Source organism: Solea senegalensis, linkage group LG5 (assembly GCF_019176455.1).
Source record: "Solea senegalensis isolate Sse05_10M linkage group LG5, IFAPA_SoseM_1, whole genome shotgun sequence".
Lineage (NCBI taxonomy): Eukaryota > Metazoa > Chordata > Actinopteri > Pleuronectiformes > Soleidae > Solea > Solea senegalensis.
In genome coordinates, this window is record NC_058025.1 from 21318599 (window position 1) to 21345022 (window position 26424).

At 39.0% G+C, this 26424-nt stretch overlaps 4 protein-coding genes and 1 long non-coding RNA gene across 6 annotated transcripts; 3 read left to right on the plus strand and 2 right to left on the minus strand.

Annotated features, from left to right (window-relative positions):
- Window positions 1–387: 387 nt before the first annotated feature.
- LOC122768999 (granzyme A-like) lies at window positions 388–3257 on the plus strand. Its single transcript, XM_044025247.1, has 5 exons — window positions 388–690; window positions 855–996; window positions 2062–2200; window positions 2392–2667; window positions 2764–3257. The coding sequence occupies exons 1-5, from the start codon at window positions 627–629 to the stop codon at window positions 2920–2922; spliced, it is 780 nt and encodes a 259-aa protein (XP_043881182.1). The 5' UTR covers window positions 388–626; the 3' UTR covers window positions 2923–3257.
- A 48-nt stretch (window positions 3258–3305) lies between these two features.
- On the minus strand, window positions 3306–4205 carry LOC122770135. Its single transcript, XR_006360499.1, has 3 exons — window positions 4042–4205; window positions 3868–3927; window positions 3306–3787 (listed from the first exon to the last, which is right to left on the minus strand). It is a non-coding gene; the product is annotated as an uncharacterized LOC122770135 (long non-coding RNA).
- Window positions 4206–5098: 893 nt separating this feature from the next.
- On the plus strand, window positions 5099–13319 carry pmpca (peptidase, mitochondrial processing subunit alpha). Of its 2 annotated transcripts, none has more exons than XM_044025830.1 (13): window positions 5099–5189; window positions 6153–6358; window positions 6463–6542; window positions 8085–8167; window positions 8270–8364; window positions 8470–8570; window positions 8981–9244; window positions 10196–10288; window positions 10384–10502; window positions 10625–10715; window positions 11318–11380; window positions 11467–11611; window positions 12454–13319. In XM_044025830.1, exons 1-13 carry the CDS (start codon window positions 5131–5133, stop codon window positions 12621–12623), a joined length of 1569 nt encoding a protein of 522 aa, XP_043881765.1. In that variant the 5' UTR covers window positions 5099–5130; the 3' UTR covers window positions 12624–13319. The 2 variants fall into 2 exon arrangements, with proteins under 2 accessions (XP_043881765.1, XP_043881766.1); XM_044025831.1 differs by having other exon boundaries at window positions 6156–6358.
- Window positions 13320–13827: 508 nt separating this feature from the next.
- Window positions 13828–20198, minus strand: inpp5e (inositol polyphosphate-5-phosphatase E). The gene is made up of 10 exons (XM_044025829.1): window positions 19399–20198; window positions 18539–18662; window positions 18327–18424; window positions 18105–18229; window positions 17635–17754; window positions 17292–17399; window positions 16635–16796; window positions 16435–16550; window positions 16217–16353; window positions 13828–15556 (listed from the first exon to the last, which is right to left on the minus strand). Exons 1-10 carry the CDS (start codon window positions 20196–20198, stop codon window positions 15424–15426), a joined length of 1923 nt encoding a protein of 640 aa, XP_043881764.1. The 3' UTR covers window positions 13828–15423.
- Window positions 20199–22488: 2290 nt separating this feature from the next.
- LOC122769356 (gamma-crystallin M2-like) lies at window positions 22489–24063 on the plus strand. Its single transcript, XM_044025832.1, has 3 exons — window positions 22489–22578; window positions 23421–23663; window positions 23752–24063. The coding sequence occupies exons 1-3, from the start codon at window positions 22546–22548 to the stop codon at window positions 24028–24030; spliced, it is 555 nt and encodes a 184-aa protein (XP_043881767.1). The 5' UTR covers window positions 22489–22545; the 3' UTR covers window positions 24031–24063.
- Window positions 24064–26424: the final 2361 nt, after the last annotated feature.

The window sequence follows — 26424 nt, forward strand, 5'->3', positions numbered from 1 at the left end:
AGGGTTCTGTCACGTTCAAGAACATTTTGAAATGCAGTTCAAGATGTCGGTGCATGAAAGTATGGTGGCAAACCAATGTTGCCTGAAATTATTCAGTATTCATATATTTTATAAAAAAAGTAAGCTTTAATAGCTATTGTAGGAATAGTGAAAGTAAAGGTTTTTGAAAGAGGATGAAGCATTCAATTGTTCTTTTCATTCAACTTTCTACCAAATGTCAGAAGTTTTGTCAATAAATAATCTCATCTCCTCATGTTTGTGTGTACATTTGTTAGTGTTTAACTTTTTGGTTTAGTCTCTCAACCATATGCAGCGTCATTAACAGCTGAACAGTGAAAAACGTAGACTGACACATTTGCACTCTCATACTGAGACGTGCGTCACGTTTAAAGAAAAACCTCGACCCCAGCTGCCTGTGACTATGCTGGACATGAGAAATGACAGTTACTGTGACCACATTCTTCCATCCGAACGCACCCTGTTTCTCATGAAAGAGATCACATCCATGAAGATGAAATTTTGGTCAGGGGCCGAACCACATCCTTTGAGCTACACACATAAAGAGAAGTGTGTGCAGCGCGGGTGGGTTTCAGTGCATCTCAGCACAGCAAAGACAGAGAGTTGAAATGTTCCACCTGAGACATTTCACTCTTTTCTTCTCCTGCATTTTACTCCTCATCGTCTTCTCAAGTGAGTAATATATACACAGTATATATGTATATAAACATATATGTATATATATGTATATACTGTATATATATATACATATAGAATTTATTCATTAGCATGGTGCAGCCAATGCTGCAGATTTTGATTTGTTGGCCTGTTGTTTTGATCCTTTATTTTTGTCTTAGGTCATGGTTCTGAGATCGTTAATGGAAGTGAAGTTGTGCCCCACTCACTGCCTTACATGGCTCTGCTTCTCAACAACAAACCAGTCTGTGGAGGGGTACTGATCGATCCATTCTGGGTCCTGACAGCTGCACATTGTTCTGAGTAAGAACAAGATTATCACAATATTATCATAACATTTTCCCAACACTATTTAAGGCATTTTAGTACAGTGGTTAACACTGGTACCTCACAACCAAAAGTTCTGCCTCTTGCCAATGTGAGTTTGTGAAACTAAATTTTCACTGATTCTTCAGCTGAGGTGTATAAAAAGTGACTTTAACACGCTTGCTCAATGTCTGCTGATTTATCCTCCACATGAGGGTCACAGTGGGCTGGTGTCAGTTCCAGCTGACATAGGGTGAAACTGTCGAGTTACCCTGGACCGGTCAGCCAACATACAAGGACAAACAACCATAGACTCTCATAGTCGCACCCACAGTCAATTTAGAGTGCCAACCTAATCTGCATGTTTTTGGACTGTGGGAGGAAGCTGATGTTCCCGAAGAGACGTACACATGGGGGAGGATATGCAGACTGATTGATTGATTGATTCTTTAATGACAACACAGCCAAGCGGGTGGAATTTGTTTTCAGTACAACATTTTTTCCTTAGCCGGTTCCAACATTGAACAGTGTTGAACATAATATGCAATTACAGACAAACAACACTTTTGGCATCTACAATACAGTATTTCACATGCTTGTTGAAGGATGTTCAGAGTAGCATTGTTTTTAGTGGCTCTGTGTGTCTGTATGTGCTTTCGCACTTGCTGTACTTGCCACTATGACCTAAAGAGGGCGCCAGATGCTTATTGCATGAATGGTGGAGATCATTGTCTGTGCACCAAGTCATTTCTTGGTCAATCTGTGCATGGTATTCTGTTTCATTGTTGTTTGTGATGAAGCCTGTAATTGTTGAATTGTCCACAGTCCGGTTGAACTGGGATTCAAATCATTGACTTTCTTGCTGTGAGGTAACAATGCTAGCCATGGTTAGCCCGACCATGTGACCCGTGACTTATTATTATATACATCATATTACAGTGATTATGATATGATAATGCAATTGCAATTGAATCTACATGTTATTTACCAGTAAAATTCTGTGAACTATAATTGTGAATTGAACACTATACTGTGGGTTGTGTTGTTTTTTTGCTTCTACAGCATTAAAGAGGTGTGGCTGGGGGTACACTCCATCAAAGCTGCTGAAAAGAACGCCAGGCAGATCCAAAAAGTTAAGAAGCAATATCGTCATCCCTGCTATGACACAACAGAAAATGTCAATGACCTCATGTTGCTCAAGGTAAACTCACATTACAGCAGCAGTGAAGATGAAGAATGGACGATGTAATGTGCATACTGTGAAAGTGAAACAGACTTTTATTTGGTTATATCTTTCATATAGCATCTTTAATCTTTCATCTCCAGCTGCAGTGGTTCAATGTGCAGATATTCTCACAGACACCACATTTTCATGTAATGTTTTGTTTTCAGCTTCAAAAAAAGGTGAAGGAAACTGACACAGTAAAGTGTCTTAAGTTGGGTAAAGCTGCCAAAGATCCACAAGCTGGCACCAAATGTACAGTGGCTGGATGGGGCCAAACAAAATTCAAAAATAAGGAAATGTCAGATGTCCTGAGGTCAGTCACTGTGGCTGTGGTCGACAGGAGGGTGTGCAACTCTCCTGCGTTTTACGACTTCAACCCTGTTATCACCAGGGGCATGATATGTGCTGGTTCAGATGGTAAACATGTTGCTGATACATGCACGGTAAGTTACAGTGATTTTTGTTTTACAAGAAATAAACTGACTGCCATTCTTCACATCAGTGACTCTATTTTATTTTTATTTTTTTTATCTCTGCAGGGGGATTCAGGAGGCCCTCTGTTGTGCAACGGAGAGCTACTTGGAGTCACTTCTTTTGGCGAGAAGTGTGGCCTCATTAAAAAGCCTGGAGTGTACACTTTCCTTTCAGTGAAACAACTCTCTTGGGTCAAAGAGACGATGAAGAAATCTGACGCATGAGTCACTATTAAGGAGTTTGTATTTGCCTCCAAGTTAACCAGTTTGATTGCTTAGACTTTTTCTTTGACATATCCACTTTCCCTACTCATATGTAATAGGGAGGGGGCTTCTGCTGCAGTAAAAACAGGCAAAACTATTTTTTGAGACTTCTCATTAACGTGACCACAAGTCCTTGCATATTGAACTCCCAACAGGAAACAAGCAACATGTCGACAATATAGGAAATGTGCTTTTATTTGAAGAATCACATTACAAATGAATACTGCACATACAAAAACTGGGAAATTGTGGTTTCCTTGAAATTAAAAATAATTTATGTTATATATTAACACACATATTGCTTTATTTTGTTTTTCAATGTGATTTTTTTTATTCTGCTTTTAACACAATATGTATTAAAAATCAATAAATATAAAATTGATCTTATATGTAATACGTGTAACTGTCATTCCATCTTTGTTTAATCAGATATTTTAAAGGTGAACTTTACCACAATGTATTTGTGCTCGGGCTCCCCTTACAGTTGGCAAACGAAATTGTTTCTTACAACTGTGATAAAATATACATGTATGTCACAGTAACATGTGCATTTGTTGACAAGCCAACGGTATTGGTGAACTCTGAATTTTCCTGCTACTTAATTTAAGTATTGACGAACACTACTTAAGGGACACTTAAGTGAAGTTTTTAATGAACTGCAGGTTGTTTTGTCTTGTGGAGGCAAGTCATGACAGCATTGAAAGAATCACTTGAGGTACAAGAAGGAAGAGGAAATCCATGGTGTTGAAGACAGAGTGGCCAACATTGTGCAGCTCAGTTAAACAAAGTGTCTCTTCCAACACCTGGTGAATCTCTGCAGTGATGCCTAGACAATGTATCACAGTTGTTGAGACATCCATGGCTTTTTCTCATGATGTCTAGTCAAACCTTATTTTGAGAAGTTACCATGTTGAGCCCACTCCTTTCAGACATGCAGATATTCAGTGTCATGTTTACCCCCAGATACTGAAAATTTGTGAGAAAGAAGTAATTTTTTTTTCTGATTTTTTCTGCATATACAGTATAGATTTATTTTTGTTTTTAAATACATTTACAATCAAACGATGACTGTGCTGTTACCTTTGGGGTGCTCAGTCAGCAGGTATTTCAAATCCCTAAGAGCATGGGTGAGATTCTCCAGCCGGTGCTGCAGGTGGAGGTTTTCCTCTTTCAGAGAGTGAATGGTGTTGTGGAGCTCATAGGCTGAGGTGCAGAGGAAAAACACAGGCCTGCAAGGTACACAACATTATAGTTGAAGGTGGAAAATGTTAGTGTTATTCAAGAGCTATTTTGGTTTCTGTGTCAGAGTTGATTCAGTGATGAGTAACTAAATGGGGGCTGGAATGCTCTTTACTTCACCAGCCACTTAACTGATCAATTGTTCTGCGAGAGACATAGATTGAGCTGTTTTAGAGTTATTTTGCAATTTGTAAGTAAAATATCACATCTAATCAACTCTAATTATTGTGAACTGTAATGCAATTCAAAATGACAAATGGCAAATCACAAAACCCAACAATAGAGAAAAGACCTTTAACCTCTTTAACCTCCAGTGGAAACAAACTGAAACACAAACAAGTAGATACAACAAACCTATCAAGACATTATCTAATTTATTTTCTCCAGTAATCACCATCTTCCAATACTAGTTCCAATCTTATATTTCTTCTTAATTATATAAGTCCCACAATGTTAAAGACAGGTCATTGAACACAAAAGTTACATGAGGTTCAAACATTCAAAGGTTTCTTCACCTCAGTGACTTCCTAGCTTTTGTATGTGAGAGTTTTCATTTATAATCATCATTCTTGGCCTTTGTATGGAAAAAGGAAAAAAGTTTGTAGTGTGTATTGTGTCTTAACTAAACGACACTAAGCTTAAATACAATAAAATAAAACAAAATAACCTAAAAATAAAGTTACTTTTTTTAATTAAGAAGGCTGCTGTCATGTTGGTAGAATCTGTGAAATAATTCCAATTAAATTAAAAACTGTAGATGGACGGCTGTCATTACTATGGTAAAAAAAATAATAGTTAATGTATATCATAATGTATATCATAATGTATATAATGCATCGGTATTGCGTTATTAGTTTGTGGCCTCGGCGGAAGTGCTTATGGAGACTGTCATCATGTTCCGGGTTGATTTCCGGTCACAGAAGCTCGAAGATGGCGACTCACATGTCGAGCTGTAGGAGCTTGTGTTTACGCTGGGGTCGTGTTCACAGGTAACGTTTTAACTACTTGTTTTGCAGAAACGCGGAAAATCTGCTGTCACATTCGGCTCTTTCCTGTAAAGTCTCTAAGTTCTTAGCACGCGACGTTAGCTCACGCAGTTAGCATGGCGCTAACAGTCTGAGCTAATGTTGCCTCATCACTTTTAGTCAGTCATTAACGTTTCATCTTCTCATAGTCAATCGTTATGTAAACACTTTATAGAATGGTCAAATAGAAAATAAAGGGTTGTTACTACTATAAATTATAATGATGTACATTTTTTGCTGTAATAATAGTGAACACGAAATTGGACCTAATGATTAATGTTTTGCTTATTTTAGACAAATCTTTCATCCACAAGACAAAATGTATAAAGACCCCACCGAGATCAAAATCTATGTAAAGTCCCTGAAATTAATGAAATCTAAATTTGCCAGAGACCTTTATGCATTAATAAAGGAAGAATAAAGAATGACCTAACCAACGTGCTTCACTGTTTTTGTACCTAATTGTCTGTTGTAGTGTTCTTTATATTTCTGTTTATCTAAATGTTCAAATGCATTACAGTGTTGTAAATAAGAAGTTTAAATAAACAAATAAGAAGTACACATGCTCTAAAAAAAACAACCTCCCAAAACATCGACTTGCAGCTAAATAGATATCATTTGAAGGTTGCATCAGATGGAAATATGTATTTGGCGTCATATTCCTATAGTTGTAAAAGTGCTTGGTTGTATGTGTGTTTTAATTATGATTTCATTAATGTGTGGACTAATCAGAGACTGAACAGAGAAAACAACCCTTTTTATTAGAGTAAACACTTATTTTTAAAATTATATGGCCATTAGAATAAAGGCTTTTTAAGTTCTTCTATTACATATATATATTATAAGTAAATGAAAACAATAAACGCTGAGGCTAGTTTCTGTTTCCACATCTACCTGACGTTTTAAACTATTGCTTTGTTTTTCCAGAAGGTTTGGGATCACAGGTGACAGGAAGTACAGCAGTGGCAGCAGATACCCGAACATCTCCCTCTCCACGCCGCTGCCTGGCATCCCCAAACCAGCGTTTGCGTCTGCAGACGGTCATGAAAAATATGAGACCAGGATAACTACTCTAGAAAATGGCCTCAAAGTTGCCTCACAAAACAAGTTTGGTCAATTCTGTACAGTTGGAAGTAAGTTGCAGGAGTGACATGCAAATTATGTTTATATCCATTCTTTTGTTCACAATCAAGCTGAAGTGATTTAAATGTGAATGTCTTCTTTCTTTCCTTTGTAGTTTTAGTAAATTCTGGATCCAGATATGAAGCTAAATATCCAAGTGGAATCGCTCATTTCTTAGAGAAACTAGCCTTTTCTGTAAGTATCTTACCTTTTGAGACTTAAAGAAGCTCATGTGTTCACTTTGCAGTTAAATTTTATTGTCCAATTTAAGCTTACTGTCACTGCTTACAGTCAGTTTACAGTTAGGTGTGAACTCTGTTATTTGTTGTTTGGATTATTTCTAATGGCGCATTTCCACTGGCTTTACTCGCCTCGGCACGGCACGATTAGGTTGCATCTCCACTACAAAAGTCATCACTGCACAGCTCAGTGAAACTGCGGTGACTTCGTTTTATACGCGACACACGCACACACTAGTGTCTTCACACCACACTTCTGTAGTTGTTGGAGATTAACCCATGTTGTTAGGATTGTTAAGCAGTTTTAAGTGATCTACAGTTTGGCACTGTTTGGCTTGATTTGTATGTGGGAGGTCTCGTCCTGTGACGGGACTCAGCGGCCGGCAGTCTGACCAATCATCGCATAGTACCTACTTTTAAAGGGGACATATTATACCCTATTTCCCCCATTAAAATAGTTCCCTGGTGTCCTAATGAACATGTCAGTGACATGCTTTGGTCAAAATACCATAAGGATGAAGAATCATAGTAGTTCAATAACCCTGCTAAACCCGCCCCTTTCAGAACGCTCGGTTTTTGTGCATGGTCCCTTTATATGCAAATGAGACACAGGCAAACACTGATGCGAAGTGGTGCGAACACACGTTTGCTGACTTTATCCGGCACATTAGCTTCATATATAAAATCCTCTGTAAAACACTGTGCTCCACTGTGCAGCCACCAACAGCACACTTGTCCCTCTGCGTTGACATAATACCGCTCTTCCTCCCTCGCCTGCACTCTCGCAGGGACAAGGTGGAGCTAAGGTGGAGCTTGCGAAGTAAACGTACTGGTGGGGCGGTAACATTCGCGGTGAAATGCGCATGCTGACGTCATAAGCGCAGGGAATTCAACATCGAGCGTTTTATCGCCTATACTTACACTAAGCGGAACCACGAAAACATGACTGAGTATTGTTTTTCCACACTTTGGCGACTGGTAGGGCCCCCAGAGTCCCAAATATCAGTATTAAAATGGTTAAAAAGTTGATTTTGCATAATATGTCCCCTTTAAGCACGCTTGGAACCTCGTCTGAGCAGGTACTAAAAATAGTACCTGGTACCAGGTACTAGGCTAGTGGAAACGCTACATAAACTGTGCTGTGGCGAGGCGAGTAGAGCCGGTGGAAATGCGCCATAAATGTCCTTAGGAAGTATCTTGATGCAGTAGAAGTATTGCATAACAACAGAGAACAGCTTGCAGTTATCCACCTGGCAATGTTGTTTTCCCAACAAAAACTGTTGGCAGTAATGTAGTTGCAACAACTTGAGAGTCACTGCGTTGAAAGATATATTTTTGATTTAAAGGAAGTCAAAGTTAAGAATTAAACTTGTAAAATCATATTTTAGTTTTTAGTTGATATTCATGTAGCTTATATTCGTTCATATTGAGTGCAGGGCCTTGAATTGTATTGAACCAATTTGTACGTATCATGGTCAATTGTTGTTGTTTTTTGAAGTCCACAGCTCAGTACGGGAGTAAAGATGAAATCCTGCTGACACTAGAAAAGCATGGAGGAATTTGTGACTGTCAAACCTCAAGGTATGAGTTCTTTCACTTATGTCAGTGTTTGAAAGTCCATGAAATTCCATGACCATCTAAGTAGAACCTATTTTTTTTTTTTTATTGTGTTTTACTATGTAGAGATACCACCATGTATGCAGTGTCTGCTGAAGTGAAGGGTCTGGACACAGTGGTCAGCCTTCTCTCTGATGCTGTACTACAGCCTCGTCTGCTGGGTGAGTCATGTAATTCCTCCATGAAATGACAGATGAGAGATTGAGAAATGTGTGTGAACATGGAGACTCCTCTGTAGTCTTCATGATAAGCTATTTTTCACACAGATGACGAGATTGAGATGACCAAAATGGTGGTACGCTTTGAGCTGGAGGACCTAAACATGAGGCCGGACCCAGAACCTTTACTTACCGAGATGATCCACGCTGTGAGTTAAATGTGATTTAGACACACCAACACAAGCTGACATCATTCCTTAACCAGGTAACATAGTGTAACACATTTCAGTTGTAACCAGTTAACAAGTTATACTGATCAAAGCAGTTAATTGGGTGATTAAATAGCTATCAAAAAATATCTAATATCTGTTTTTAATTGATTAGACAAGATATGCCTTTATGTCTCCCTGAGGACAACTTTGTTGTGTGCATTTGACAAAACATGGATGCAGTTGTCTAAGCTATTATCAGTAAACCACATACATAGCCATGTATAATGGTAAAATGTAAATCCACACCAGGATTTCAAACCATTGTGTCAAATTAGATTTTTGAATTAGCTTCTTAGCATGCTTTTTATTTTTGAACCAGTGTGTGACCGTTGATTGTTCGTTTCCAGGCTGCCTATAGAGACAACACAGTCGGACTGCCACGCTTTTGTCCTGTGGGTAACGTAGACAAGATTAACAAAGAAGTACTGCAAAACTACCTGCGTACCTACTACTGTCCTGAGCGCATGGTGCTGGCTGGAGTGGGCATTGAGCACGAGCAGCTGGTGGAGTGTGCCAGGAAATACCTGCTGGATGTGAAGCCAGTGTGGGGAACGAGCACCGTGTCCAGAGTGGACCTGTCTGTAGCTCAGTACACAGGTGGCATTGTCAAGGTAATTCATCGGGTTTATTACATTACATTACATCACATCACATCACATTAGTCATTTAGCAGACGCTTTTCTCCAAAGCGACGTACAAGGGAATTTGAGTACAATTAGCCAGGGGTGGAGTTGAACTTGTGACCATGATGTCTTTTGCACACAGGGTACCGGTCTTAACCACTGAGCCACATCACTTTGTTACATGTTTGGGCCTGAATGTTTTCCTCAGCTGATGTTTATCTGGAAAAGAGTTTCAGTTTTAAAGGAATTCTAGCTTCACAACAAAAAGAATCATGGGGGGGAAACACAATAATACAATTATTTTTTTTTTTTACTTAAACATGTACACATGTTTTTTGGTCACCGGTTTGAACAGGAAATTGACACATTACTTTTAATGCATCACCCACTAGTTAATTAGCAAAGTTAAAATCAAAGTTTGATGAATATAAGCCCAGTGTTCACCTGCTTTAAATCTCCTGGGGAAAGTATGTGGCTTTTTGGTTGATAAATGCTCCACTAACCCTAAATCATCAGTTACTGTAGTCACTAACTGTGTTTTTCACTTGAAACAGCAGACTGAGCCTTAACAGATCTGACAGCTAAACAGCAAGCACTCGAAAGCTTTGCAAAGCAAAGGAGAGCTAGGTCAATCACCAACTGCATTGTTTTAACATTGTCTTCTATTATTAGATAGTCTAAAATATTAGTATATCTTAATATTATAATATTGCCACCTTCATATGAAGTTTTCCTTAATTTTCTATTTGACAAATCAGTTTCCTGAAAAACATTAGATGTGACACAACAGTCGCTGAACAGTAACTACTGTATTATTTTTTTTTAGAAAGAAATATCTGAATGTTTACATTGAGGGAAATTTCACTGTCATAAGGAAATGACATGAATTCTGCTGTAGTTGATTTTGTGAGATAATGGCTTTGTCTTTTAATCTGACAGATGGAGAAGGACATGTCAGACGTGAGCCTTGGCCCCACCCCGATCCCAGAGCTCACCCACATCATGATCGGCCTGGAGACCTGCTCCTTCCTGGTGTGTGTTTGTGGTGCCTGGATTCTATCAGTTGTGTGATTTGTGTAAGCTTCAAAGTCCAAAAATTAAAAAATAAAGTTTTTTCTTTGTAATAGGAGAATGACTTCATCCCATTTGCTGTGCTCAACATGATGATGGGTGGAGGAGGCTCCTTTTCAGCAGGAGGACCTGGTAAAGGCATGTTCACCCGTCTGTACCTGAACGTGCTCAACAGGTGAACAGCTGAAGCTCCACTGTTTGGCTTCACTTCACAGTTCAGACTCTGCTTCATTAATTCAACTCCAAACAACAGGATGTATCGGTTGTCACTAATTTAGCTTTCCGTGTTTGGTGCAGGCATCACTGGATGTACAACGCCACCTCCTACCATCATAGCTACGAGGACAGCGGCCTGTTGTGTATCCACGCTAGTGCTGATCCCAGACAGGTTGGTGCAACGCTAGGGCATCTTCAGGTTTTGAAACATTAGATGTAGTTTCTGTTCTGATTTTTCAGTTTTCATTGGTTTATGCATACACCTTTTTTGTCCTCTTAAAGCTCAGGTCTGTTACATGTAACTTATATTAATCCTCCTCACTTACCAATAGCCCTCAATAAGTAAAGTTGTCTGGGAACACTGTTGCCCTTGCATTGTATACGGCAGAGAAAAAGTGCAGCCAACATTTTTTCAACATTTTGGGTGTGAAATAAAATGTGCTACACTGCAATGATAAATAATTCCAGTCTATAATGGCTTTCCATTATACTTTTATACATTATTTGAAGCTGAAATGGGTATTTAACTGTCAGATTACCTTATTGTGCTTTTGCAGCTTTAGTAATGAATAACTTTCAGCCTGTTACATATTTACAGAAGAAAGTTGAACCATGTCAGATATCTCTCTATTTCAGAGACATTTTTGATATTTATTTAGTTTTTCTTCATTTCATGTGATGTATGAGGGAATATTCTTACTTTAATGGTCTGGTAATTCAGTTGGTTTAGTCTTTGCCGATGATCACATTTGAATTCTTGCATTTTCTCTCCAGGTGCGAGAAATGGTGGAAATAATAACCAGAGAATTCATCCAGATGGCTGGAAACGCAGGAGAGGTAACGCGGTCATCACAGATTCACAGACATGTTAGTTATTCTTACACGATCTAACAAGCATTTTATCTTTTCACCTCTCTGTTCAGATGGAGCTGGAGAGAGCCAAGACTCAGCTCAAGTCCATGCTGATGATGAACCTGGAGTCACGGCCGGTTATTTTTGAGGATGTCGGTCGCCAGGTTCTCTCCACAGGAAAGAGAAAGCTGCCACATGAACTCTGTGACCTAATAAGTGAGTATTGAATAAAAAAAAAATATATATAGTGACTTGTAAAAATGTCCTCAAATTATGAAGAAATCAATAAGTGGTTTTGATTTGTGCTTTTTAATTATAATTATAATTTCTGTTTTTTAATCATTTCACTCTTGGAGATTTTAAGTACTGATCATTATTTATTTCACCTTTGTATATTTTATCTTATTGTTGTCTTTTATCATTAGTAGTATCAGAAACGCAAATCATTTCTAAATCTGAATAAATCATTAATTCAATTTTACATCCATGGTTTTAGTCAATCATCTTTTCTGTTACATTTAGACTTTGAATAGCCCTTGATTATTAATTAATTAAGTGCCGTATAAATAAAGTTTAACCCTGTAACACAGAGTGTATCGCAGTCGACATGTTTGTGCTAACGGAAAAAGTTTCTGAAACCTGAGAAGTTGCATGTCAAAGCCAAAATGTGGTTATTATTATGGTAATTTAACTCCCGCCGTCTTTGTCACCAGAAAGGAGAGAGTTGGAAAAAACACCTTTTCATAGTTTCCAATGTTTGGCCTGTTTTTGGGCATTGAGACAAATACTCAAATGTTATTTTAAATATGTTTAACACTGTTGTGTTCATATACAACTAGTGTTTTCTCTCAATAAAACTTGAGACACTATTTTTAACATGCAGTAAAGTGTAAGTTACTGCCAGATATTGAAAGTTATTCTGGAAAATGGGCAAAAGCACTTACTCACAGGACATTTTCTGGCTCTTTTATGGTTCAAATAAGCAACAACAAAAAAGGCTAGACAGACATTTTGAGGCTTAGTTGTCAAAGGGTTAATTGATTTTGTATAATTTCCAGGCAACGTGACAGCCAGCGATATTAAAAGAGTGACCACGAAGATGCTGCGCAGTAAGCCTTCAGTCGCGGCTCTGGGAGACCTGACGGAGCTGCCGTCATACGAGCACATCCAGGCCGCACTGTCCAGCAAGGACGGACGTCTGCCCCGCATGTATCGTCTGTTCCGATAGAGCCACGCCCACCACGGCCACTCGGCCCACATGAACTGAAAGATAGAAGATTACCCTTATGTTCCCTCCCATCATGCAGCTGGACACAGCTCAGTCAGGGAGGATGCAACATCCCTGACACGGGAATTAAAAAAAAAAAACTCTCAAAAGCATATACGGTTGGAGTATATGTATTGACTGTTGGTGGCCAGAAAGCCATATGTCAATATTTACTGATGTCTTGCAGGAGATGGGTTTTAAAAGGATGTTTCACCCCAAGCCACCACGTTTTGTTTTTACACAGTGAAATACACAAGCAGAGATGAGGTCATAACGCTGGTACTTTTCATTGAGCCTTTCAGTTTTCAAACCTTCAGCTCCTTCAGTTTCAAACCTCACACTTTCTTTTCATCCAGAGCAAATGTAAAAAAGCAACTTTGAAATACTCAACTATTTATACAACAGCACTTGATAATCTGCCTTTACTGACTCAAGACAAACAATACACAGTACTGCTTAATTAAATAATTATAAAGAAATATGTATGGCCAACTTTACAAGTGAAGCCAGTTTGTGCTTGAGACTGAAAACATGGTTTTAGTCACAAACGTCTCCTGGAGAGACTGAAACCTGATTCTGTCTGCATTTGTGTGTGTTTGTGCGTGCGTGTGTGTTGTTACCATTGTAAATTCCAATAAACTTTAAGGAGATCATTTACAGGCCTAGTTTGAATCTGAAAAGTTATTAACAATCTGGCACAAAGTAAGGTGAGATGTGGGCTGGTGCTCTGATCCTCGGTCTTATTTTTAGTCGCATAATAGTTATTGACATTAAGCATTGTCTTGTGTTTTAACATGCTGATGATTAAGTATAAAAGCTGTCATTTAAATATATTAAAAAGATGCTTGTTCATTTTGATAGCACATTATGATAATGACATATTCTCTTCCTTACCTGATGGTACATCAGTAGCTTTTAACAAACATTGATATTAATATTATGATCCTGAAACCAACAAAGATAACAATCTTTTTTTTTCAACATCTTTTTTTTACAACATCTTTTTTTTACAACTGCCAGGGAAAATGACAAATATTATTATTACCATTATATCAGTGGCTTCTGTCCAAAGTGAATATATTAAATGTGACCTCTGTTAACATCTGGTAAATAAAACACATTTTAAAGCTGTTTACTGTGTGTAAAAAAAAAAAAAATAGCAAAGAAGTAAAAATTCTCTCGACAAAAAATGTTTATTAAAGGCTGTAAGATTACAGGTTAACATAAAAAAATAAAGGTAGAAGGTCTTGAGGAAATGACAAGACCCACAGGCACTTAATGTGGAGCATTACTGCTCTTGATGCTGGAAATGCAGCTTCATTAATATGGTATGTAACATATACAGTACATGGATACAGTCTAATGTTTATGAGTTTACACAGCAGCAGGATAGATGAGCGGTAAGGCAATAAATTAAGATTAGCTGCAGAGGATCACTTGGCCTAATGAGAGGACATTTAATGACAGAAAAGTTTAGTTCCTCGATATAAACTGTCCCTGAAATTTGACTTTATGTAACACCTGCTTCGATTCTCAATCTGAAGCTGCTTCCAAACATGCAAAGTGTGAACATTTTCCAGAAATAATCTGGAGTGAATCAACCATTATGATAAAAAAAAAGCCCCACTCATAAATTGATCATGGTGAGTTTCAAATGTGAATGGAGTGACTTAAAAATTCTGTCTAACTGGCCAACATTATGATTTCTTTGAAAATAATAAACAAATATGTCGGATTTCTAGTCATTCAAGGACTTAATGATTTATAATAATCTGATTTATGGTTCTTGTTTCTTTTAAAGCAGTTTCTTGTTCAGAATATGAAATGTGCATACTGTCTCATGGGCCTAGTGACAAGACAAATTCTCTCTGGAGAGTTTCCATCACTTAGCCAGTGAAACTTGCATTTTATTTATCTGTATAAGTTAAGTATAAGTATAAGTGTGTTGGATTCAGGTTGGGCTTTTGGGGAATCACATTTGGACACATCACAGGCAGGTGCCAGTGTGCGTCCATGTTGGAATACAGTGGGAACATTTCTGGAAAAGCTCACAGCGAGTCAGCGTCCTGACCCAGGCACCACTCCTCGTCTGGGACAGTGTGTGACTGAGACAGTCTTCATATGTCAACACGGACGTCCACAAAACTGAGAGCAGGTATTTTTGTGTTCCATAGTTCTTGTCTGAAAACTGCTTTTCTGTCTAAGTCTCCTTTAAGGACAGTTTAAATGACCTAAATGACCTAAAGTGCACCTAAATGTTTGCTGCCGTTTCATGTGATGTGCTCTGTAATGAAAACAAATCACAAGGCCTTTGAACAAAGATGTACCATTCAGAAATAAATAATCTAACACTGTGTTTTGTGATGCTATTACAATATCTATATATTATAATATTAATAGCAAAATTAAAATAGACACTCAGCCTGCAGGGTTACATCAGTGTACATTGCATCATGTGACTGACGATTAAGCCGCAACAGCGAGCCCCGCCCCCTCACTCTGTCCCCGTCTGTTTCAGACAGCTGAATATAGAAAGGTCAGACTGCTGCTGTGTCTCTCTGACCTTAAGGTCCCTGACCTCAAGTGCAGTCAGCTGCTTGACCAGCAGGGAACAACGTAGTTCAGTCATCACAACCAACAATGGGTGCTGGGAAGTCACTGCTGGTTTTCCTTTTGGTCATTTTTCCACCTCCCTGTTTGTGGAACAGTGTGAACCAGTCCAGCCTGGTCTGGTCTGGTCTGTTCTGGATCAGAGTTCACTTTAAGAGATGGAGCAGACGGTGCTGCTACTGTGGTTCTTCATGGCTTCCCTCCTCTTCAGCTCTCTGGTGATCCTTCTTCTGATGCCCTCTAAGTACACGCCTCGGTCAAACTGTCCCGCACCCAGAGGAATACTGACACACACATGGGCAAATACAGAACAGCAAATATTAAATATGATGTTTTTGTGCAGTAGCTCCAAACAATTTAAAGTTATCAAGTTAAGGAGGGCAGAAGATAGAAATCTTAGACTCCACTCAGACCTGGTATTAATCTGTCCTGAACACTCCTCATCGATCCTGAATCCACCCTCAGATCAATAACAAAAACCACATCCTGAGGTGGTTTGAGGACGCGTCTGTCCACATTCCTGAACTGCATGAATGTGATCGGTCCTCAGGACAGATTAGAGGCTGTCTCCTCAGTTGAAGTCCTCTGATCTGCAGTAGTTTCAGTATTTTATTTACACTAGTCAGCGCTCATAGTGAAATGTATTTGCAGCCACGGCAACAATATTAACACTAATAGTGACTGATTTATTTTACTAATGGTTACATACTATTCCAAGAACATGTTTTGGCCAGTCCACAACTGTGTGGGTGAATATTTGTGCTAATATTTGTTCTTAAAATCATGTGTTGTGAGGTCACAGTAATCCATCCATTCATCTTCTACTGCTTTAGAGTAGACTGCTCTTCTTCTACTGCTTTATCTCTCACCAGGTCATCATTGAGTGTACATGAATGTTTGTGTCACATCATGTAATGAAAAACGAAACACCGTGTGTGACTCACTTGTCTCTGCCTGGCCGCAGTTTGACCTGGAAGACACCGATGACGGGCCGATGGTCTGAGGTCTTGATGTTGGAGCAGCTGGTGTACTTGACCACTTTAATGTCATCGGCCTGTCTGTTCCTGAACAGGATCCTGTCCTGTGAACACAAACACAGATCCAGTTGGAGCAGCTGAACACGTTCATGTGTGACAGAGACATTCGGCACTTTTCTTCTTACTGTGTATGAAGGTGTCCTCTGTTTGGAGGTTGTGTCGTAGATGTCGCAGCCGATGTCAAATTTGTACGTTGGGTTGAAATGTATCGACGCCTCTTGGAATCCTTTGAAGACTGCGCCTGGAGAAACAGATGCACGTTCTCAGAGTTAATCAAATGCAACAAGCTTCTCTACATGCTTTCACTCCTCAGGTGTGAGCATACCGTCCTTCATCTCCTTGGAGAGCTGATCATGCTCCAGCAGTGAGCCCATGTCTCCACCCTCTGTGTGACTCATGATGGCCTCCACGTCACTGCGGTCCTTACTCAGCCGGAAGTTAAAATCTCCAAACCAGAAGACCTGGTCAAATCTTGTGGTGACGTCAGCTACAATCACAAATAAAAGATTATATTCTTATCAACATCGCAGCTTTAATCTGAGCTGAGTACGAGCGCACATAGGACAAGTGCTTGTATACAGTAGGAATGACATGGAACTTTTATTTTGAACTTAAAAACCAGACCAAAGCCGGGACAAAGACAGAAAGCGATGGTCATGGACACAGAAAATAAAGATTACTCAAGCTAAAAATATTTCAGGGGAAAAGCAGAGCAAATAACTCTGGATCAGCATTTTCTCAGTTAAAAAATTAAAGCAGAATTTTGGATATAATTTGTGAACTGTCATGGATCCAGTTAAAGTTTAAATTTTAAGTTAGATTGTTAAGATACCCTTCACATGTTCTACCAAAAACTTCCAGCTAAATGCTTAGTGTCCTGCCACTTTCAGGTTGTTTCCTTATTAAACAGTGATTTCTGTTTTTAACCCTCTATTTGCCACTGTGTTGAAGAAAATGCTATCATTTCAGATTTTGGTCTTACATGGTGTGGAGCGGTAGGGGTTGGTGTCCGGAAGGCCTTTTGGAAGAGCCAGAGCCTCAATGATTTTGTTGTAATCAAGGATTCTCTCGTAAACTTTGGCATCTCCAGCTGGAAAGACAATCGAAGAAGCGCTTTGAAACACAGGGAGGACACATTTAAAAGCATTTATGGTGAGTGTCATAGCTGATTAATGCTTCTTATTGCACATAAAAATGAATTATGTTGCTCCATAACTTTAACACAAATTTTCATCGGGCTCCAGCTGCAGCCACTTGATGCTTTTTAAGGGAAATCACTGCTTTAGCCTCTGCAGCCTCACTCACACGGACAGATTTCTACTCACAGGTAAAATGGGATGTGATGAAGAGGAAGGAAGTGCCAAAAAAGGTAAAGGCGATTCCCACGGCCCCTTTGGTCTTGATCTGAGAGATGATTCTGGTTGTGACTGTAGCATGCTCCACTTCTGTGTGAGTCAACAAAACAAAGGTTTCTTCAGTCAAATCAGTTTCACAAACCTGTGTGAGAAACATTGTTATTATATCAAAATGATCTTTAAGCCAACAATGATGCATCATGACGTAATTATACACATGGGTTACTGTTGAAGGACTAGGTTATTATCCATTATCGTGTTTTAATTTCTTTTGATTATTTAGTTCATCTCAAAACTCACAAGCAAGGGTCTTAATATTATCTGTACAATATTTGTTTTATTTTTGAGCCAAATGTCTGAGTCGCTACTTATTTCTGTACATAGACTAATCAATCACGAGATAAACTGATGTTTATTTCCTGTGTGGAATTGGGACTGACCTGAGCAGAACCAGATGAGGTCTCTTCTGACAAATACAGTGAGATACAAAACGCCATGTGATGCAGCATACAGCATAACGTAATAAGGTCCCAGTGTCTCCTGAAGACGTGTCTCCCACTCTCTCCTGCACACACACACACACACACATACACACAGTGATAATGTAAGCACATTTACAAAACTGAATTATCCACCAGAATTAAAAAAAAAGCATAACTTACCTGTCAGGACAACCCTCCTGAACCCCAATAATATAAAAGTCTTGTGCAATATCAGAGTCTGTTGGAAGGAGGAGGTCATCTAAGTTGAGTGGCAGCCCCTGAAAACGACAGAAACGTGGTTAGAGCTCAGCCGGTTGTCTGGTAGTGATTTTAGATTACACATGTTTCCCAGCGATGTGAGATGCTGCTACAGTGTTTTGATCTCCTTGCACCTTTTCTCCCTGCATGTTCCACGTGGTGATGTAGATGCCCAACCTCCTGTCTGGGAAGTAGCGGTCAAGCTCCTCAGCTCCAAGCAGGGCACCACTTCCCATCACGCTGCCCTCCAGAAAGCTCCTAGAAGATATAGAGTGTGTGTAAAAAAACAAGTAAGCACTTTCAGTGGCAGCCAGAATGAAGTGTTTTAAGTGTTTCTCTGTTTATTAAGTTTTCTTATGTCCATAAAGAAGTTTAAAAACACAATAAACTGGTTTCTTCACAAACAAAAATCAATCTTTGATTACCGATTATTATAAATAACGATTGGATACTTTCATTTTGTCATGGTAACATTTTTGGCCATATGTAACCCACAACAAACTTAATAACTAAAAGCCAGACAATGTTACAAAATTATGACTTAACAAAAAAAAGTGCTGAACAAGTATCCCCTATCACACTCACATTTTCTTCTCGAGATGTTCACATTCATAAGAAAAATTACAAACTGTTGTTTTTGATTTTTGAAAAATGCTGAACTTAATTTGAAGAGTGCATGTACTTTTCTTTGGACACATTTTCTTTTGATTAGACCAAAGATAAGGCGGTTAAAACTAGAGCTCACAGTGACACACAACTGACAAAGAAAAGCAACTAAATTACTACAAGATAATTATTTTACAACATACATAGATGAACTTCTAAGTATGGCTTGTTTTATGTTAGCACTTGTGGAGCTTAGACACCTTTGAAAGAGACTGTTAACTAAAAGCCTTATGACACCAGATTGAGTAAACTGTACAAAAATCCTTCAAACCCAGCCTAGGAAAAAATCCAGCTTCATTATCTACATGTTCTGCTATGCCCACTGTACCTGTTCCTCACATCCTGAGGTCTGATGGGGCTAAGCACACTGTAGGTGGACCTCAAGGAGTTGACAGAGGCACTATCTGACCCCATGTTGTCCAGAAGCCGGCTGTCGCTCAGGTTTCGGTGCAGTCTCTCCCCGAGCTTCTCTCTGGCCAGCACAGCATAATCCAAACAATCCCTGTCAATCCTATTAGCAGCCCTTAAAGTGGCTGATACAAAGTTCTTTTCCAGAGTGGGCAGTGGCCCTGAGGGTTGCACCGGGGACAGTCGCAACTTGGCAGGCCTCACCCCGAGGTCTTTGGGGTCGTTATGCTGACTGTGGCTCATTTCATACTGAGACAGACTGTTTCCTCTCTCCTGGAAGACTGGAGATCCTGTTGTAACAGCAGAGAGCGGTCTCACACTGGAGTCCTGGTTTGTGATGGTAGCAGCACTACTGACGACGATGCCATCACGAGCTGCGACCATTTGCTCTTCTTTAAGTGAGTCTGTTGAGGAGCCAGTCTCAACCGGGTCACTCAAACTCTCCTGGCTGTTCCTCAGTGTCCTGTTTCGCACCATCTCCTCAACAGAGCCACTTCTGATGGACTTTGACTGTCTGGGGAGTAAAGGTGGCCGAGGTTTGTATGGAATGACATCTCCCTCACCATTTTTAGCTGTGATCTTAGTGTCATGTTCTTTGCAGGGTTTGACACCAACTAAGGAGGCTTTGAGTGGCCTGTTGCTGTCATTAACAACTGCATCCTCTTTGTCAGGAGCTTCACAGTGCTGATCCAGGCTGCCATTCACTCCATTCTCAGTCATCCTCTTGTCATGTCTGAGACCAGCTGTGGTCCGGTGGATAGATGTCACTCATTGCAATGGAACGCACACCTAAAGATGTGGAGCACAAAAGAATTCAGTAAAATGCCTTAAACCAAATCTGCTAACCCTGAAATGCATTGCATGGTCTCAGGTAATGCATTTCAAGAGTTGAACACTGTAGGTACAGCCTTGAGAATCATAATCTGTTTTTGTTTTCTTTTTACAAGGTACATTCTTTTGTGTTTTTGTGTATAACAAATATAGTAAGAAGGAATGATATTCCAATTAAAAAGCAGGGACTGTCAGTTCTGGAGAGAAATCTGTATCATGAAAACAAATAGTTGTCTTCTGTTCATTTCTGGGGGGGTTTCAACCACATAATAAATGTCATTACTGCTTTATTCATAATTCTGCTTAAAAATATTATGTTTAAGTGTTTAAGAAAACTAGAAGATGAATGACAGCTTAAGTTGTGGTTACATTTTGTTCTACATAACTCAAGAATCAGAAGCTTTAAATCTGAGGCATCGTTGAGTTTTGTTTACTGATTTATAACCATAGTAACAAAAAGGCGAATCTGTAACTTATTAATTGGCTGTTTAAATGTATGCTTTACACAGATATCGCCACTCTGCAGCTTTAATTAAGGACAGTTAGACATATCTGCATTGGTTTGTAGGTTAGCGTACAACGAAAACTAGCAGCGGCGGCTAAATAATGTTAACCTTGTCCAGGCAACAAAACAGAAGGAAAAAAAATCACAGTTTTCCAAACACGTACATGAAAATATGCATTATATTGCGATTGCTTTGCTGTCATCTGTCAAAAGGTAAAATTACAAATATACGCAAATAAACTTTATGAGCTACAAACACATAGTTTCTATAGGCTATGGATGAGCTAAACCGTAGCAGTACGCAGGTTAGCTTAGCTTACGTTTGAAGCAGACGTTTGTACAGTTTATTTGGCTGATGTTGAAAGTCGCTGTCCTGTGTGGTAGTTAGCGTGTTAACATAGTGAATGGAATTACCTCTTGTGAACTGCAGTTTATTCCCGGTGCGGCTTATTTCATAAGCTAATTCTATCTCGACTTCCTTAGCAACGTTTGACAACACAGATTTAGTAACTAAGACAAGAGAGACTCAGAGTGACTCTCAGCACGATCAAGCGTCACAGCGCCATCCTGCGCTGAGAAGTAGAGCTGCAGGCTACTACTGAAGTACCTTTTCAACTCGTATGGAAGCCCGTTTCTGCCATTTGAAAAAAAAATATTATAATATGTATAATATGATAATATATTCACAACAATGAAATACTAAGGCATAATAATTAGATACTAGTCATAATTATGAGATACTAAGTCATAATAATGAGATTCTATAATAATGAGTCATTATTATGATGAGATACTAAGTCACGATATTGTGATACTAAGTTATAACAATGAGATTCTAAGTCATAATAATGCAATAGTATCTCATTATTATGAGATGCTGAGTTTATAATCATGAGATACTTGCTTGCATGACTCATTTTCATTTTCATGAACCATTGACATTTGCTTTGCACTATATCTTCGTTATTATCTGTGCTGAAAAACAATAGCCATTAGGAAAGGTCACATGTTGAACCCAAAATATCATCTGTGCTTTTTTAATTTTAATTTACTGACGGGCTTAAAGAAAACATCTTTACACCATTTTTACACCAAAAACCTACAGTTGAAGAGTTGAAACGAGGATGTTTGGATTAACGGATTCATATTTGTATTGACAGAAGTAGAATACAGACATAATTCATATGAAGGCATGTGAGCAGCATTACCTGAAACATTATTTATGTTTTTAACTCATCATCTGACTGACTTTTGTTTTCTTCATATGGAACGCAATCAAACATAAAATCACTGACTCTACTGGCTCTAGAAAATATGTATATTTGTCATATACTGTACTGTGTAATATTCTTTTTGTCATGTTTAGAGTAAAGACAACATTCCTCTCTCTTTATTACAACATGCTTAAATCTGTGACTAAATGTCAGGAAAAATCAAACAATAGAAAACATGTTTTTGCTGACAAAACAGCATATGTCACAGTCAAACAACAATGTCAAGTTGCGTTCGCTGATTGTTAACCCTTTCACAAGTTCTGTCCCCCCCCTCCCCCCCCGTGTGTTGTACCAGAAATGGTACATATTCTGCACATTTCCATGGCACCATTGCTGGCTCAGGGGGTTTTAGACAATGGGGCCGGTCTGTGGGGCAGGTATAAAAGAGAAGGGTTAAACCAGGCAGAGTACAGTTTTGTGCAAGAGCAACCACAGCAGCCACCCAGAGTCCAGCAAAATGACTTCCAGTGGAATGAACATGATGAGCAAGGTGAGTTTACTTTGTTCTTGCTGTCACCAAATCGTAAAACGTTTAAAATGGGGATTTCTGGTTGAGCAGGAACGTCACTTATGTCAACATTTTGACAGTTAAACATGTGTCGCTTAGAGTGATGTACCCACAGAGAATCATTAGGTCATACAACTCCATATTTGTGATATTGTTGCTCCTGAAAATAGCCAACTCTTTAATTCTGATCACATGTGGTAAGTAAGTAAGTAAATGTAAGATGAAAATCCAAATGTTCTTCCGTGTGTTATTTATTTATGGTTTATTTACCATTGGACAGATACAGTGCACATCGATTAACTTTTATTTGTTTGTTTTGTCGCAAATACACATTCTATCCAATAACTGACAGCTACCACTGATTTTTCAGTCTATAATTTGCCAATCACTTAAACCCACGGAAAGGGGGTGAAATACTGTTTTTTAGTGGCTCTGTGGGTGTCTGTCTGTCTGTCTGTTTGTTTCTTTGACTGTGCTTCTACACTTGCACTTGCACTTACCAATATGACCAACAGAGGCCGCCAGAGGCTTGTTGAATGAATGGGGGTGAAGACTGCCATCTGTGATTGTCTCACATTTATTGATGTGTCTCTATTTGGTTTCTCCATTTTTCACAAGTAGCACTTCAAACTTCCTTGCATTGGTCTATTCTATTCTATTCCATTCTATTCTATTCTATTGTATTATATTCTATTTTTTTGACATTTGTCAACCATTAACCAGGATTTGAAAAAATCGTCCCCAAAACACTTGATAACTGAACTTCATCATGTCACATATGCTGCATATATCTCTAACCGAAGCCTCTCCCTCTGTCCCCTCAGATCGTCTTCTACGAGGACAGGAACTTCCAGGGTCGTTCCTATGAGTGCATGAGTGACTGTCCCGACATGTCCTCCTACCTGAGCAGGTGCCACTCCTGCAGGGTGGAGAGAGGCTGCTTCATGGTGTACGACCGCTCTAACTACATGGGCAACCAGTACTTCATGAAGAGGGGCGAGTACGCCGACTACATGAGCATGATGGGCATGAGCGACTGGATCAAGTCCTGCCGCATGATCCCCATGGTAAGACCTCACACCTGGCTAGATGTGGTGTAGATGGCGTGTGTGGTTAGCTGTAGTGTAAACCTCTCTCATGTCCTGCACACCACAGCACAGGGGATCCTACAGGATGAGGATCTACGAGAGGGAGAACTATGGAGGCCAGATGTATGAGCTGATGGACGACTGTGACAGTGTCATGGATCGTTACCGCATGTCCAACTGCATGTCCTGCAACGTGATGGACGGCCACTGGCTCATGTATGAGCAGCCCCACTACAGAGGCAGGATGATGTACATGAGGCCCGGCGAGTACAGGAACTTCTCCAACTTCGGCATGAGCGGTATGAGGTTCATGAGCATGAGGCGCATCAACGAGTCCTGGTATTAGACTCTTTGCACTGAATAAAACTGTCATAACCTATTCTGAGTGTTCATGGTCTTTCCTTCACATTTAAGAGATGGCCAGTGTCTTTCATTCTCTTTCAATGTTCATTTCCCATCCACATTTTCTCAGATCAGCTTCTCCAGTCTCCTGACTGATGCATGTGCAGGATTGTTTTCAGTTATCAGTTGCTGTTGGGCTGAATCTAAGTTTATTTTAAATATTAATGTTACATTTTACTGTGTATTTATTCATGAGGACAAGTGCAATAAGTTATATCCATAATGTGAACAACTGCTATTTATCTTAAGGCACTTCATTATTTATACCATTACTTTTATATTTGTTTTGCTTAGCTCAAGGATTTGTGTATAGTGTTTTATCTTTAATATGGCTTCTCCGGTTTGCTCCAAACTAAATGTCATTGTACTTGTGTGCAGTGACAATAAAAGTATCTAGATTGTTCTTAAAAAGGAGAGAAGTACAGAGAATCTACAGAGAACAAGAAATACTTTTACATCCACATCATGTCTGTGACAATATCCATTGGGAGAGTCATGTTGGTTGCAATGTGCATCATCACCACTATATGTCACCAAATTGTCCACACTGGATAAAGAGGATTAGGGAATGTGAATTTATTTTTGGAAACAAAATTTTAAAAAATTAGTTAGAATTCTGAAAAGTCAGAAGTCTTTTTTCCCCTCAAAATTCTGACTTTGATCTCAGCATTTTTACTTTAATCTGTAATACAATTCATTCTAATCCTCTTCAATAAATTAGGACATAATTAAGATAGAAAAAGAAAAAGAAACAAGAAAAGTGTTTGTTGTTCCTGTAAAAGTAGCTGTAAAATCCAGAAGGTAAAATAAAGTCTTCTGAACAAAAGAATAAAAAAATACACCTATGCAAAAAAAAAAACACAAAAACAACACGTATGCGTTAACTCCAGCAGGGGGAGCTGGAACCAATCCCATCTGCCACTCGGTCAGAGGCAGAGCAAACAGCCAATCACACTTCACACACCTATGGTTAGTTTAGAGTCTCCACTTGCTGGAGAACCTATAGGAAACCCTCACACACAGGAGAACATGCTAAAAGGCTGCAGTTGAACTAAGATTTGAACCAAGAACCTTTTTGTTGTGAGGCACCAGTGCTTCAACCATAGGTACCCGGAACTTACAAAATATTGGACATTGTGGTCTTCAAATATGCCAGGTGGTAGAATAAATAAACACAAATATAACCGCCCTCCCTTGTGAAGAAGAATGAACATTTAATACTAACAAACAAGTGTGAAATATGAACGTCGGAAATGTTGATTTCAGTGTGCATTTTTTTGCACAAAGCTTTTTTTTCAAAAAATAAGACTCATGCACTTGCCCTGACATGGAGGAAGTTTAGTCTGAATGTGAGTAGAATTCAAACCACTGTGTCTACGGCCTCACACAGTAAACTTGGACACTGTCTTATAAATACTTGAAGAGCTGAGATTGAGTGATTGTATCGACAGCATGTTTCTCTCAGTGCTTTAGAGCACAACAACCGAGCAGGTAAGCACACAGCACGGATCCTGGATCCAAAATAAGTTATATTCCATGCAATTAAAGCGTATTTAAGAGGCATAATTAAATCCTTTTCTGTTGAAAAGATACAAGAGTTAGGTAAGGGGATAATTTAAAAGTAGTAGTAATAGTCTTTGTTTTTGCTACATGCTACAGAGGAGCAATAAAGACTTCATTTAGAGTTATTTGGACACTATTAAAACTTGTAGTTTTGTGTTTTGTTACGTAAGATCAGACCATATTCATTAGCTGTTATACCAGTGTTTCAGTAATAAATGCCAACTTATGCATGATCTGAGTTGTGCAGTGGGAGTCTTCAGTTTTATTTGTGTTAATTGTTCTGAAATGTAGCTTTAAAATATCCATGGTGCCTGGTGGATGCATCCTACTAGTTGTTATAGGTGCTTTTTATAAAATGCCAAAATCATCACTCTATCAGTGGAATATCATTTACTGGCTGGACTAACTGACTTTTGTGAAACAAACATTTGAGGTTTTGACAACCATTATAAAAAAAACAACTGGTACAACAATGAATGTCCTCCTTGGGATGAATGGTGCTAATTATAAATGAAAAATAAAATCTGTAGTTACAAAGGATTTACTGCAGCATTGTTTATTTTTTCTCTATTGCTCCAACAAAATATGAATATTCTGTATATACAATTTTTGCTACACGTTACAGAGGAGCATATTAAAGTCACATGCCTCTTTCTTTCTTTCCTTCTTTCTTCCTCCAGAGAACAGCCAATCCAGCAAGCGAGAGGATAATCAATGCCCTGATATGAGATTCAGCCTAATGAGGATCAGAAACATCTTAATAAAGGCCTATAAT

Bases quoted from the DNA above. Each gene is read 5' to 3' on its own strand.
- LOC122768999 (XM_044025247.1), top strand. From the start codon at position 627: ATGTTCCACCTGAGACATTTCACTCTTTTCTTCTCCTGCATTTTACTC. The intron at 691-854 runs GTGAGTAATATA...TTTTTGTCTTAG, and splicing joins ACTCCTCATCGTCTTCTCAA to GTCATGGTTCTGAGATCGTT. The intron at 997-2,061 runs GTAAGAACAAGA...TTGCTTCTACAG, and splicing joins ACAGCTGCACATTGTTCTGA to CATTAAAGAGGTGTGGCTGG.
- pmpca (XM_044025830.1), top strand. From the start codon at position 5,131: ATGGCGACTCACATGTCGAGCTGTAGGAGCTTGTGTTTACGCTGGGGT. The intron at 6,543-8,084 runs GTAAGTATCTTA...TGTTTTTTGAAG, and splicing joins TAGAGAAACTAGCCTTTTCT to TCCACAGCTCAGTACGGGAG. The intron at 10,289-10,383 runs GTGTGTGTTTGT...TCTTTGTAATAG, and splicing joins TGGAGACCTGCTCCTTCCTG to GAGAATGACTTCATCCCATT.
- inpp5e (XM_044025829.1), bottom strand. From the start codon at position 20,198: ATGACTGAGAATGGAGTGAATGGCAGCCTGGATCAGCACTGTGAAGCT. The intron at 18,425-18,538 runs GTGCAAGGAGAT...TGTCGTTTTCAG, and splicing joins GGAACATGCAGGGAGAAAAG to GGGCTGCCACTCAACTTAGA. The intron at 17,400-17,634 runs GTGAGTAGAAAT...TTGTCTTTCCAG, and splicing joins CATCACATCCCATTTTACCT to CTGGAGATGCCAAAGTTTAC.
- LOC122769356 (XM_044025832.1), top strand. From the start codon at position 22,546: ATGACTTCCAGTGGAATGAACATGATGAGCAAG. The intron at 22,579-23,420 runs GTGAGTTTACTT...CTGTCCCCTCAG, and splicing joins GAATGAACATGATGAGCAAG to ATCGTCTTCTACGAGGACAG. The intron at 23,664-23,751 runs GTAAGACCTCAC...TGCACACCACAG, and splicing joins CCTGCCGCATGATCCCCATG to CACAGGGGATCCTACAGGAT.